General features: G+C 42.2%; 1 protein-coding gene across 1 annotated transcript in view; it reads left to right on the top strand.

Annotated features, from left to right (window-relative positions):
- The first annotated feature begins 1,214 nt into the window (after positions 1-1,214).
- Positions 1,215-13,389, top strand: part of PTPN21 (protein tyrosine phosphatase non-receptor type 21) — a 64,204-nt gene continuing 52,029 nt past the window's right edge. Inside the window, exons 1-2 of the mRNA XM_061181150.1 lie at positions 1,215-1,297; positions 5,247-5,628. Of these exons, the coding sequence (XP_061037133.1) occupies positions 5,449-5,628 (180 nt within the window). The 5' untranslated portion in view covers positions 1,215-1,297; positions 5,247-5,448. The remainder of the gene's footprint in view (positions 1,298-5,246; positions 5,629-13,389) is intronic.

The following is a 13,389-nucleotide window of genomic DNA, read 5'->3' as shown; positions in this document are numbered from 1 at the left end:
TTAACTGTTGAAGAAAATGAGATCTAAATGAAATGTAACATAAGAAAGCTTTCCAGAAACAAACATATTAAAAAAAAGATCATTTAAATAAAATTTACATAATAAAAATTTCTCTGCTCCAATCACTCAAACCATATGCCAAGTAAAGGCGAAACACCCTATTGTGATGGTGTTAGGGCCACACAGTTTTATTCCTTGGCTTAAGTGTTGCCATGCAGTAATAAAAATAATAATGCAGTGTAATAATACCATGTAATAATAAAAATTGCTAATAGGGCGGCTTAGAATGAAACATTTCACACAAGTGACTGGATAGTGATTATTATTATTATTATTTTACAGGAGACGAGCAGGCACAGAAAGGTAAAGAAATTCGCACAAGGTGACCCAGCTAAGCAAGCGTTGGCGCTGAGATTTGAACCCAGACAATTTGACCCTGGAGTTCCCCATCTTTAAGAGCTCTACTTTGTACTGCATTAAGCATACAGCTCTTTTGAAGACCTACAGGTTATTTGAGGCATAATAACCTTTTTCAGGGGAAGGGGACTTTGCCACCCTGTACCAATCAGTGTTTTTCCTTTTTTTATGGGCTATATCCTTAGACGTAAGCATGGGAGGAAGAAATAGAATGTTTGAACTGTTTTCAGAAATGTATAAGAGTAAACGAACAACTCCAGCAATAATAGAATTTTACAGAACACCTAAGAACAACACGGGAATAAAACCCTTTACATGGCACCGAAATAATATCCCCCTCCTCTCGTTTTTATTAACAGCCTTGCTTTATTTGGAAACTCTTAAAATAAGTGGTCATAGGATTAAAAAAAGCCGCGGCGCGCCCCCTCCCCGGCGGCCGGGCGCAGCTGTCCGCGCCTCCCCCGCCCGCATTCCAACTCTCTGAGGTCACGGGCAGCCACCTCCTCCCCGGATCCGCCCGCCCGACCCAGGGGGAGGGACGCCCGGCCCCGGCCGCTCCGCTGCTCCGGCCGCGCGTCTTGTGCCCGTCCGCCCGCCTTCCTGCTGCCCCGGCCCCCGCCCGGTTTCTTTGTGCGGCGCTGCCGGCCGGCCTGTCCCACCTCCGGGCCTCTCCCCTTGCCGCGGCCGCCGCGGGACCCTGCGCGGGGGAATGCTCTGCGGGCCGAGTTCGGGGAGACAGGAACTGAGGCGTGCGAGCCCCATGAGCGCGCCGCGGCGCGGGCTGGCGTGCGGGCGCGGCTGCGGCGGCCGCGCGGCGGGGCCCCGGGAGGCGGGCCGCTGAACGGGGCGCGCGGCCCCGAGGATGCGGGAACGGGAGCAGGTGAGGGCGCGGGGCCCGGGCCAGCGGGCGGCGGGCGGCGGGCGGCGGGCGGGCGGGCGCAGGGCCGAGCGCTGGCGTGTGTCCGCGAGCCGGGACCCCGGAGTCCTGGAGGATGGGTCCTGGCTCCCAGACCTAAGGCAGGAGCGTAACAAAGAAAAAAGTCTTCCTTTTCCAGGTTCTCTCTGATCTACTTGAGTAATTACCAAAGCGGTCTTGAACTTGTATTCTAAACTCCTCGGCTGATTGTAGCGGCTTAATTCTGGATCCGGGTTTTAGACGTTTTAGGCATATTTGTGCCTCTCAGAATATTAAGTGCGAGATTTGCTAGGTAACTTTGGCGAGAAGGCGAGTAGGGAAGGACTGTTTCATGGTGATGACTTGTTTTGGTTTTGGAGTAAAGATTGTTTACTCTGGAAAAAAGAATTCTTGGGTCTGCAAATTCCGACTTGTGATTTCTGCAAATCCTGATTAGATTGGCCGCTCTTGGCATGACCGTCTTAATTTTCTTTTTTGCTGAGAAAACCTTATAATAATAGCGTATGCTCGCAAACACGTTGAAAACACTCCGTGTGCTCCAGGTGACAACCGCTGTATGCCTAATGGTTGCTGACAGATTTTTTTTTAAGTTTGGGATATGATAGAAATTTTACTCTGAAAGTAGTTGTCTGCTGTTCCTAGCACATTTTATTCTCGAGTTCTACGCATAAATGTTTTGTTCAGGAGAAACATGCGTTTGATTTAATGCTATAGATCTGTATATTATTCTAAAAATGTCACATACTCATTTAGTGATTGTTTTATTTGAAAGCATCATTAGCAAAATTACGTGTAGTGAGGACTTTAGCAACAAGGCGGGAAACTACAGGATTCAGAATTAAACTGTATTTGAGAAACTTCTGAAAGGTGATGTAAAAACATTAAAATGAATTCATAAATATCTCGGACTGCCTTTTGAAAACTTGAACAGAATTTAATATATACCTGTTTTTTATTTCATAACAAAGTGATTTTGTAGAGAAACAAAATATCTCCTAGTATTTTCCTTCAAAAGCTAATTATGAATTTTGTTTACTTTAGTAGTTAGATAAGTTAGAATCCCAGCTCCAACTACCTTTCAAATTGTTTCATATTATTTTACACCCGAAACAGACATCTCCCCAAAGCATCTTAAATTTCTACTCCTCTATTCAAACATTCCTAACTTTATGACATCATTTGGTAGCAAATACTGCACATAACTGAAAATTAAATGTGTCAATTGTTAATTTTGTAAATTATTAAGCAGAACATTATTTTAACACGTCTTAATAAACAAAAAGCAAGCTATTCTTATGGATAGATCTTGGGGAAAAAATGCATCTGATACACACACACACCCCTCAGCTTTTTCAGTTACATTATAACATCTACCAAAATAAAAAAGAAAACATTGGCTTTTCTTTATCCCTGATGCAGTAAAACATTTCAAACTCAGGGACAACTGAAAGTTTTACTGTTTGCTTAATCAGAGCTTAAGTTAATGATTAAGTTATATAGTGTAGTATCTACTGCCTTCAAGGCAGAGTTTTATATAGTGTAGTATCTACTGCCTTCAAGGCATAGTGAAGAGAATACCATATTTGAACACCCCCCCAATGCAAATTTTCATCTTTCCTCTGTACGACTTAATCTGTCCTCTTTCCAGTTACCATAATTTCCATGTAAAATTTAAATTCACCATCTCATCACTTGAAAGGGTATTTAGTATATATGATATGTATATATAATCTTTTAAAATTTATACAAACACTCATAACTTATCAGGCAATTTTCTAGTTCAAAGCTTATTATTTAAAGTTCTCGTTTCTTGATTTTTTTTTTCTTTCATTTTGCCTCAGCTATCTATTTGGTTTATACCCTGACATAGAAAAGAGCATTGAAAACTGCACGTGGAGCCCATGTCTTTTCGTAATATCTATTTTCTATTCCCCCCTTTAGTATGGTGCTTTTACCTTCCAAAGGTACACAACAAATGTTAATTAACACAGTTCTTTATGTAGTTCTAGTTTTCTTTTTTTCCTCTGGCCTTCTTCCTCTATTCCTGGTTTTTAACTTTTATTTTTCTTACTATCTGGAGATAACCAGAGCTCAAAAACAAAACAAAATCCAAACAACAAAAACAAACAGAAAATCGTGGTTGGGTCCTTATTAGAGATACAGCCATGTATGTAATTATAGCATGCTTGTAATCTCCTTAAGAGCAAGGACGGCTTATTAGGACTCGTCTTAGATTTCTCTAAAGGGCCACTACACTGCCTTGTACTCAGAGACGCAATACACTTTTGTGGAATGGAATTATAAAATGTTAAGTTTGGCAAAGCCTAGTGTAATAGCTAAACTATATACTCTAGCTCTGCCACCCCCCAGCCCTGAGTGCCCATCACCTCTGGGGCTGAGACGCAGTAGAAAAAGCGGAAAAGAGCAGAGGGCTGGGAATGAGGAATCTGGGATCGGTTCCCAACTCAGCCCGTCCTAGTGTGAGGCTGAGAAAGCCGCTTCTCCCGAGGCCTGGGTTCTGTGTCCGCCAGATGAGAGGGTCGGGAGCTGCCCTTGCCCCTCCGCGCGGTTCCCGGCCCAAGTTCAGGGTAACCAGCTGCGGCCGAGCCTTGCCAAACGATTCATCCTCGGGGGAAGCCTCTGTTCAGAAGATAACGGAGGGTGGGAACCGTCCCGGGATTCTGGAACTATCCGGGATTTTGTCGACTCGTTTAGGGGAAAAAAAAAAATCCAGCCAATGTAAAAGTTCCAAGCTGCCGCTCAAGGCCAGTTTGCTTCCGCCCAGGAGGTACCACCAACGGGTGTTGTTTAGAAAAGTTTTAAGTCGCGTATTTTGGCGGGGGTCCTGAAGCTCCAAATCGGGATTCAAATGGACTCCGCCCAAACCTCCCCTTCGCCTCCGGGGCTCTAGCCGGGTCCTTTAAGTGTTCCCTCCGGCATCAGCGGGAGCCTGTACTCTCCTAGAGCATCCGTCCGGAAACGCGGCCACAGGCGGAGGGTTCCGGAGCCTCAGAGGCTGTGGGTTGCTCGGGCAACGCCGCCTGCTTTTCCTTGGGGGGAGGACGAGGGAGGAGGCGGAGCTATCCCTTGTCCTCTTGGCCTCACGGGCGTGTTGAGCAGCGTCCTCCCCGCATTAACTCGGGAGGGCGTTTAAGGGCCTCGCCCCTCTCCTCTTCTGGGCTGCGGCCCCGCTTAGGTGAAGGCTCACTGCCTCTTTAGGCGTCCCCATCCGGAGAGGGGCCGGGGCCAGGGCCACGCTTTTCAGAACTTCCACGCGTCTGGTGGTAATCCAATAACAAGCATTTGTAGGGTCTTATAATTTGTTTATAAATAAATCGATTTGGTGACGTAAATATTTATAAACCAGAGAGTTCTACAAATGCTTGTTAAGTGTTCAACTCGTTTGAACCTTACAGCTGCCATGTGTTACAGGGGATTATTCCATTCGGGTTCAGGGTTAATTTGCCTAATTGGGATTGAGACTTGAACGTAGCTCTTTTGGAGGTTTTTTGCAATTATCTCACTTAAGGACTAAAGAACCCTAACATTTGGAGTATCGGGGAGCCAGAAACAGTTAACTATGAAAAAACAAAACTTTATCTAAAATAGAAAAAGGACCACTAATGCTAGCTACTAAATTTGGGGATATAGTAGTGTCAGCCATTATCTCATTTAATCCTGAAGTTAGCCACACGTTGTCACCACTATCTGTGGGATTGAGTGAGGGGTGGAATCTGACCCACGGCGTAACACAGCTCTGATGATAAACTTCCCCACTGCCTCCCAGATCCTGCTAATGCCTTATTTTTCCAGAAGAGAGGGAAAGCTTAGATACAGCTTTATTGATTTTTATTTTTGAAAACAAAGCCCAGAGTTACTATTGCCTATGTAACCGGTGTTCCTCTTTCCCCAGCACTGGCGTGGGTGCTCCCATCACCTGGTCTTTGGAGACTCAGTTGCTTTTTAATGGCGGCAGCAGCTGCTGGGTGAACAGCCGGAGACTGTACAGTACTCCTCCCTTCAGGACAGGATCGCTTTCTCTCGCCATTACCACCCCTGGATTGGTGGCGGTGCTCTTCCCTTTTCACCCCTCCAACTCTTGAAGGGAGAAGAAGATGCCACTGCCATTTGGATTGAAACTAAAACGCACCCGGCGCTACACGGTATCCAGCAAGAGCTGCCTGGTTGCCCGGATCCAGCTGCTTAACAATGAGTTTGTAGAGTTCACGCTGTCGGTGGAGAGCACTGGCCAGGAGAGCCTGGAGGCTGTGGCCCAGAGACTGGAGCTGCGGGAGGTAAGCCCCAGGAAAGGCTGCAGGCTTCTCTGGGCGGGCTTTGTTCCTTACTTCCCAGCTACTGTCGTGCACGCTGGCTGTGTCTTCTCAAAGTATGAGCCTGTAAGCCCTTCTCCCCACCAGAAAGGAATAATACAGAGCAAAGAGGTCTTTCCTTGGCTGTGCCCCGTAAGAGAATTACCAATGCCTGAGTTTTGAAAATGTTTATATGTTCCCCCCAAATGTTATCCAGAATGAGATAGGAATGCACTTTGGAATCTGAGTGAAGAAGCCGTCTTGGAAATGGATCCTTTCAGCCCCCAGCCATCCAGCTGACACTCAGCCAAGTCATTCCCAAATTCCTGACTCACAGAACTGTGAGCAAAATAAAATGGTTGTTTTAAGCCACGTTTAAAAAAAAAAAAAAAAAAGGAATGCATTTGGATTATCCAAGTAGTTCTGGTCTTCTGGTGTAATCCCACATGGGTCGTCCTGATCTAGTACAGTTTACTGACTTCATTCATTCATTCAACATTCATTGATTGTTTTGCACAGGCCAAGCCAAAATTCGAGAGACATATTGCCTCGGTTTGAATTCTGGTTTCTTCATCAATTAGTTGTTTAACATTACGTGAGTTATGTGACCTGTCTGAGCTCTGGTTCCTTCATCTGAACCATGGGATAACAGTGGTGCCTGTGGTTGTGATTTAATGTGCATGTAAAGCCATAGCTCTAATAACTATAGTCTGTTACAGTAATCATAGGGAAGTTTGCCCTGGAAAACCCCTAATCCAGTCTGTAGGACGTTGTGAAGTCCTCAAGTATCCATATAGTGTCTTAAATTTAAAATGCTGTGTAAGGCCTGTGAAGAAAAGGGCTCTAATTAAACCCAGGTCCCTTCCAGTCTTTGGCTGCCTGGTTCTGGGGTAAGAGAAAGATGGAAAAACGGGTTATTTCACTTAAATGCCTATGTTGTAGTCTTGACTGGAAATCCTGCTAATGTTGTAGTTCATAAAAAGTCAGGAATAGGTAAACTGTGCCCCTGGTGAGCATCCAATCATTTGATCAGTCTTTATTAAAGACTTATTAAGTGCCAAGCTCATATGTCCTAGGAGCTCACCCTACTGTTGATACCAGTAAGAAAGCAGGCGTGATGCATGCGATGATGGGGGAAGTAGAGGGTGCTGTAGACAGCCGGGAGAGGCAGCAAAGGGAAGGCTTCCCAGGGTGAGTGATGTCTGAGCTGGGACCTGAAGATGGGGCAGGGTGGTCCTCTCAAGGGCTGGAAAAGACTATGCCAATAGCACAAGGCCCAAGACACAGGCAGAGGAAAGGTTGTAGAGCAGGGGCCACCTAACGCGGGGTTCTTGTTAAAGGGTTTAGGCTTGTCCTGAAAGTAGTGGGGAAGTTAGTGAAGAGTTTTTAAATAGGCGTGTGGTGTGATTGTTTTTATGAAGCGTGAACCCTCTGGAGAATGACTAGAAAGGAGTAGAGTTGTGGTGCAGATGGTAGTCACTTGGGTTTAGATGGGGCTGGAGAGAAGTGAGTGGCATCTGGAGATATTCAGGACCTACCTATCAAGTAATGGGGAGGGACTAGCCGGGGTCCAGGTGGATCCTAAGGTTTCCAGTAAATGGTGGGGACTATATAACTGAGGGACAACACACAAAAGGAAGAGCAGGTTTGAGGGGAGCTGGGAGAGGTGTGTGGTGAGTTCAGTTTCAGACGTACTGAGTTTGAGGTGCCACCTGGGGACGTTGAGCAGGCAGAGTATGTGCAGGTCTGGAGTGCAGGTGAGAGATCCAGGCTGGAGGAAAGAGATTTGGGAATCCTCAGCCTAGGCCAGTTAACCTGGGAGAGGGTATGAGAGAAGAAGAAGATGTAGCATACCCCTTGGGGTTGAACAGAGGGAGAACCTTAGAAGGAAACTGAAATGGAGCGGCCCAAGGAGAAAGTAAACCAGGAGCGCCGACCTCAGTGACTGGTCCTGCTGACTTGCATTCATTCCATCTTTTTTGCTTCCTTCACCCATTTTTCCTTTTTTCCTATTTTGGTTTCTTTTTCCTATAATTTCTTCCTCATGCACCAGGTCTGCCTACAACCACTAGAGTCAACTGCTTGAGGAACTGTGGTTAATTTATTTTTGTACCCAAAGTACTAGACGTGGAATGGGCTTAATAAATACAGGTTGAACTGAACCCACAGGCATTGCTTTGCTTCTCTGTTAGTCAAGAAGCCCAGAGAAGTTGCCATCCCTTGTTTGAGGTTATCAGACTCAGGAACAAGCAACTTCATACAGCTATGGGTATATAATGAGACTGATTTTTAACAGAAGGGAAGAGTGCTCTAAATGGGAACAGGTGTGGTCCCTAGAGAATATCTTGCCCCTGGACAGGCCATCCCACTGTTTCCAACATTTAAGGACAGTCATGGTTAGAAGCTCTGCTCTGTAGCATGTAAACAGATGGCTTAGGCCCAGGCCTAATCTTGCCCAGTGACTGTTTAGAAATCATCTGAGTCAGGGCAACACCTGTTCTTAGTTTGTGTCCATACATCACTTAGGAGATTCATACCAAGAGAGAGTGGTATGTTATCTTGCAACGTTCTCCCGTCAAGAAAACTCAGAATTATCATAGCATGTAGATTTGGCTGATAAGCTTTGCTACTGCCCAAATTTAAGCTGGGGGGAAAGATCTTTACTTTCCTTGCTTCGTTGAATAACATTTCACTTCTATTATGACAATTATAAGGGCTATACGATAATACCATTATAATGCTGTACCTGGCAGCTTCAACTATATGGGTAATATTTTATTACTTAAGCTGAATGTGTGGTTAAATGATGCTTGTCAGTCTTCATTGTTTTTTGACTGTGTGAGGTATTTGATAATACATTAAGGAACTAAAAACAAAAAGGTTAATATATTTGTATCCAATATAGTTAACTTAGATTGTCAACTTTTTTCTAAACCCACCATGTTTGAACTGTGGAAAAGTGGCTTTTAAAAATGGGGGGAAAAAAATGATTGCTGCAGGGAAATATTGCTGGTCATTACAGCACCGTCCTCTCAGAGCTGTTGAAATTCCTTGCATATCATTCTTTGAGTTTCATAACACTTTTTCAAGGGAAGCTATGGGAGTCTTTACAGAATTTAAGGGGAATTAGAAAACTTTCTAATTTTGAAAGTATATGTTAGAGAGGTTTGATGGAGGTGGTGAGAGAGGAGTGTATCAGCTGGGCAGTGTGTGTTTGAAAGAATATCACAATCTAGAATGAGGTGGTCAGCCTTAAGAACCTGTTTCAGAGAGTAAGACCTGCATTACCCCAGCTCATTGGGAATTTGTAAAACCAGGTTGCAAGTTCAGTAATTTACGATGAGATTTGGAACTACCAGGGGCCCCAAGAATGTGTGCCCTCTGGCCAGGCCATGATCTCCCTTTAGGCAGGCCATGTGGGAGCTGGAGCAAACCAGAAATTGCTTGGTGAGCATGGAATCAGAGAAGGGAAATTGCCCAGAAAACCTTCCATATCTTCATAAGGGGAGTAGTACTGCCTCACGGACCAGACAAGTTCCTCTGTGTATCCTTTCTGGGCTGTGCTAGGGTGGGCACTGCCTCTACTGGCCTCTTGAGAAGGCTGTTTAATAGAGTGGTTAAGACATTTGCCAGTTGGATTAGAAACACCTGGGTTTGGATCCCAGCTGCCGCTTACCAGTTGTGTGACGTTGGGCACCTTACTTAATTCCCCAAGTCCAATGGTTTTTCATCTGTAAATTGGGGATTATAATAATGTCTATTTGACAGTGGTTGTGAGGATACAATCTTAAATGTAAAACATTTAATAGAGGACCTAGTATTTAGGAAACTCAGTAAGTGTTATTCTTCAGCACTGTTATTGTTATTTGTGACTCCCATTTCCACATTGTGGTGACTGACCTCTTCAAATTAACTCTTTTCTTGCTTTTGTAAATATCTTTGTTTCTTCCTTTTACTAAGAGAATACATGCTTGTTTTATAAAACTTATAAAACGTATTTCTTATAGTACAAATAAGTATAGCAGCCACTGGTAATTGCACTTCTTACATTGCTAAACTTAAAATTTTAGTATACCATTGTAATTTAGCAGTCATATTTGAACCTCTATTTTCATGCCAGCTGAAATTAATTTGTACAATGTCACTGCCTCATTGCCTTCAAATAGAGCTTCAGTAGGTTTTTACTTCTCTGATAGGTTTTACTTCTCTGTTTCTTCCCTCTTGCCCTCAACCTAACCCCTAGGATTTAAACAAAAAAAAATTTTTTTATGAGATTTTGGATTAAGGTTTATATTTTTTCTTTAGGGTATGTCTTTTTCAAGAATTCTTTTTAAATCATATTACATTTGATAATCACATTTTAATCATGCTGTCATGGGTTTTAATTAGATTCATTGTAAAATATTATTTCTTATATATCTTAATCTTTATCTTAATGTCCTTATTCAGCTTAAATTTACATTTGGTTGGAGTTTTTATTTTAAGTTTTAAAATCTCCAGTTAGGAAACAGGGACGTTTTAAAAATCCTGGAAACCTTTTGGGGAATTCCCTGACCGTCCAGTGGTTAGGACTTGGCACTTTCACTGCGGTGGTCTGGGTTCGATCCCTGGTTGGGGAACTAAGATCCTGTAAGCCATGTGGTGTGGCCAAAAAAAAAAAAAAAATCCTGGAAACCTTTTGAAGGTTACTTTTTCGTGCTTCTGCTATGATATGATAACACACACATTATGTGTTAGTTTTATAACTTAAATTTTAGAGGGCAGTTTTCTTTCAGCTATTTCTGAGTGTTTTGTGTAGAGGGGAAGGAGGATCCTCATTGTTGTCTGCATGTATGGCATACATACATAACTTTTTCAAATAACAGGTTTGAAATTGAGATTGATCCTAAGCCACCCCTAAGATTACCTCCAAAGCATTTTGATGAATAAGTTGAAAAGTCTAACAAAACTTAGAAGTTCTTACTTTGGCCTCTCATTTTAAAATTATAATTATAGGCTTTGATATTTGGTTACTGTGTTGTGGTTTACCACAGATATTCAGAAAATGTTTTTAAAATTGTATTTGAAGTGCATCACACATATGTCAAGTTTTTATCCTTTGGAATGTAAACTCCATCAGAGCAGGACTGTGGTATCACCAGCGTCTGGAATAGTGCCTTGTACCTCATAGTACATGGTTGCTGAATCAGTGCCTACTTGGTTTAAAAATTAAGGTTCTTGTTTTGAATTTAGACTGATAAGCACAGACTGCAGTTCAGTTAAGTCAGCCTTTATTTGCTGTATGATTTTATTTCCTGGAGAGAGTTGAACATTTACCAACTTTGAACAGAGGTAGAAAAGAACCTTTCTTCATTAGATTTTATTTCTTTTTCATTTTGGGCCTTCTTCTGAAATACTTAGAAAAAGGGTTTTAGAGACTCTCTGAGGTAAGATTGCTCTAGCAGGGGAGTGTCAACTTCTCTGCTGAACTTTGAACAGGTTCTTATAATGTTTTCTGACGAATGGAGAAATTTTTTGGCTAAGGGATTTGTTGGAATAGAGAGGAATCAAGCACTTAATACAAACCATTACTCTCAAGCACAACTTTAGAAAGTGTTCTTGGCCCTCAGAGTGTTTTATTTTAAATCAGTGTCTTAGGTATTCCAAATATCCACTGACCTATCTTGACTGTTATCTGAGCAGACCTCAAGAATTTCATGCGCATTTCCTTCTGTACTAGCTGTTTTCATTTGGACTCTAAAAATAGCTGAAATATGTGTAAGGGAAGAGTATAATACCTGCAAACTTTTTAACCTTTGGGCTGAGTAGTTATTCATTCAGGTATGTATGTTATAGAACAGGTAAGATTGACGTATAGACAAGGATTAGTAAATAGTTTGGTTAGATCTATTGGACCATCTGAAGCAAATGTAAATCTTAGATTGGCCTCTCTACCTAGATAAAGAAAGCTTTCCAAAGTCCAAACCTGATTATAAATGAGCAAGAATTTTTCTTGATTTTAGATTTTCTGTAACTTTTCTTACTTGGTCTAGATAATTAATAACTAGTCATATAAATAAGTAGAGGGGTTATACATATAAACATGGAGATATTATGCATTTTAGAATAATGTATTAGCACACAAGTTATTACAGAATTTGGACACCTGTTTACTTAAAGAAATGGAATATTCAACCTTCACTTAATTTCTAATAAATTTAAGGGATAATAGTCTGAGATGTTTTTCTCCCAGTGCTGGATTTTTCACCTAAGAGACATTGGAGATGTCCTTGAATCTCTGTCACCAATGGTCTGTCATAATAGTGTGGTCTCATGACCGTATGGAATTGAGAGAAATTTGCTCATATGGGGAGGTTTGTGAGTTGTTACAAAATGGCAGACATGGGGAACTGATGGTGTTTTAGGGGCTCTGTCTAAGTTCTGTCATTGTTCTTGGTGTATATGGTTTCAGATCTAATTCCGTATAATGCTAGACGCTCTAACAGCTTTCTGCTGTCCTCCTTGTGGGTGGATGAACATTGTCATGCTGAAAGCTTGACATGCCTTATCTCATTTAATCCTCACAATGAGTTGGGCATTATCTTTTCCATTTTAAAAGGAGGAAACTGAAGTTCTGAAAAATTGGGTGATTTGCTGTGCAAATCTGGGCAATCATACAGCTAATATGCAGAAGAGCCAGAATTTGAGTTTGTATCTGTCACACTTCTGCTTGAACTTTAACTTTTAAAATTATAAATGACATGGACCCCTTTGAGACTCTGATCAAAATGCAGAATTTTGCATACGACTTCAGGTGGGTCTCGGATACACCCCTCTTTCAGTCGTCTATGAGCTCAGGCTGTGGGCCTAGAAGCCTCTTGCATGAGGCAATCTTTCCCCTTCTCTCGGCTTAACAGGATCTTTCTTCCCTAATCTTTCTTTTCTCCAGAGTGAAGGTGGTGGTAGGATGGAAAATTTGTGAAAAATTCAAGACCTTCATATTTTTAAGAAAATAATTTGCCTCTGAAGTATCACTCCTCCCCCACTTCCCCTGCAAATGCCTGTTTTGAATGGCCTTTATCTTTAGATCTCAAGAAAGGCCATATGGTGTATTCATTTCCTCACTTGGACAATTAATGTTAAGGAACAAAAATCTCCCTTCAAGGAGGAAAGGGAGGAGGTTGTGAATGGTAGTTCCTTTATTGTACCTCTGACGGTAGATCCAAGTCTGTCTTCCCTACCAAACAGCACCTTTGTGCCCACCTAGGCAGTAGGTATGTGACAGTTCTCCAGTGAATGAGTGGATGACTCATATTTCCTTCATGCATTAACCAAATCCCCCGGCCAGTTGTTGAGCGCTGTACTTCATTCGTCTTGTCAGATACACACCCTACCTGAACATGGCATTTTCTTTTCTGTTAACAAAGCCTTTGCTCATATCACTGTCTTAACAATATGTTGGTTTAGCAAATATTTTCCTATTTGGTTCTCCAAGCAGTTTGTTCATAAATAAATGTCACTTGGATTTATCTTTTAATGAACTGACAGGATACCCAGAGGCAATTTAAATTCTTAAGAATCAGCTTAAGATGTTAATTTCAAAAAAAAAAAAAAAGAAAAAAGAAAAAAAGAAAAGATGTTAATTTCACTAGATGAAACATGCATGTCACAAATCCTATATGAGAAGTAGCAACATGTTATAGAAATAACTTCTATCAAGGGTTTGTGCCACCTTATATAGATCGTCCAAATGAAATCACTAACAGG

Source organism: Eubalaena glacialis, chromosome 2 (assembly GCF_028564815.1).
Source record: "Eubalaena glacialis isolate mEubGla1 chromosome 2, mEubGla1.1.hap2.+ XY, whole genome shotgun sequence".
NCBI classification, from domain to species: Eukaryota; Metazoa; Chordata; class Mammalia; order Artiodactyla; family Balaenidae; genus Eubalaena; species Eubalaena glacialis.
The sequence above is the reverse complement of the archived record's forward strand: the minus strand, read 5'-3'. Positions and strand labels throughout refer to the sequence as shown.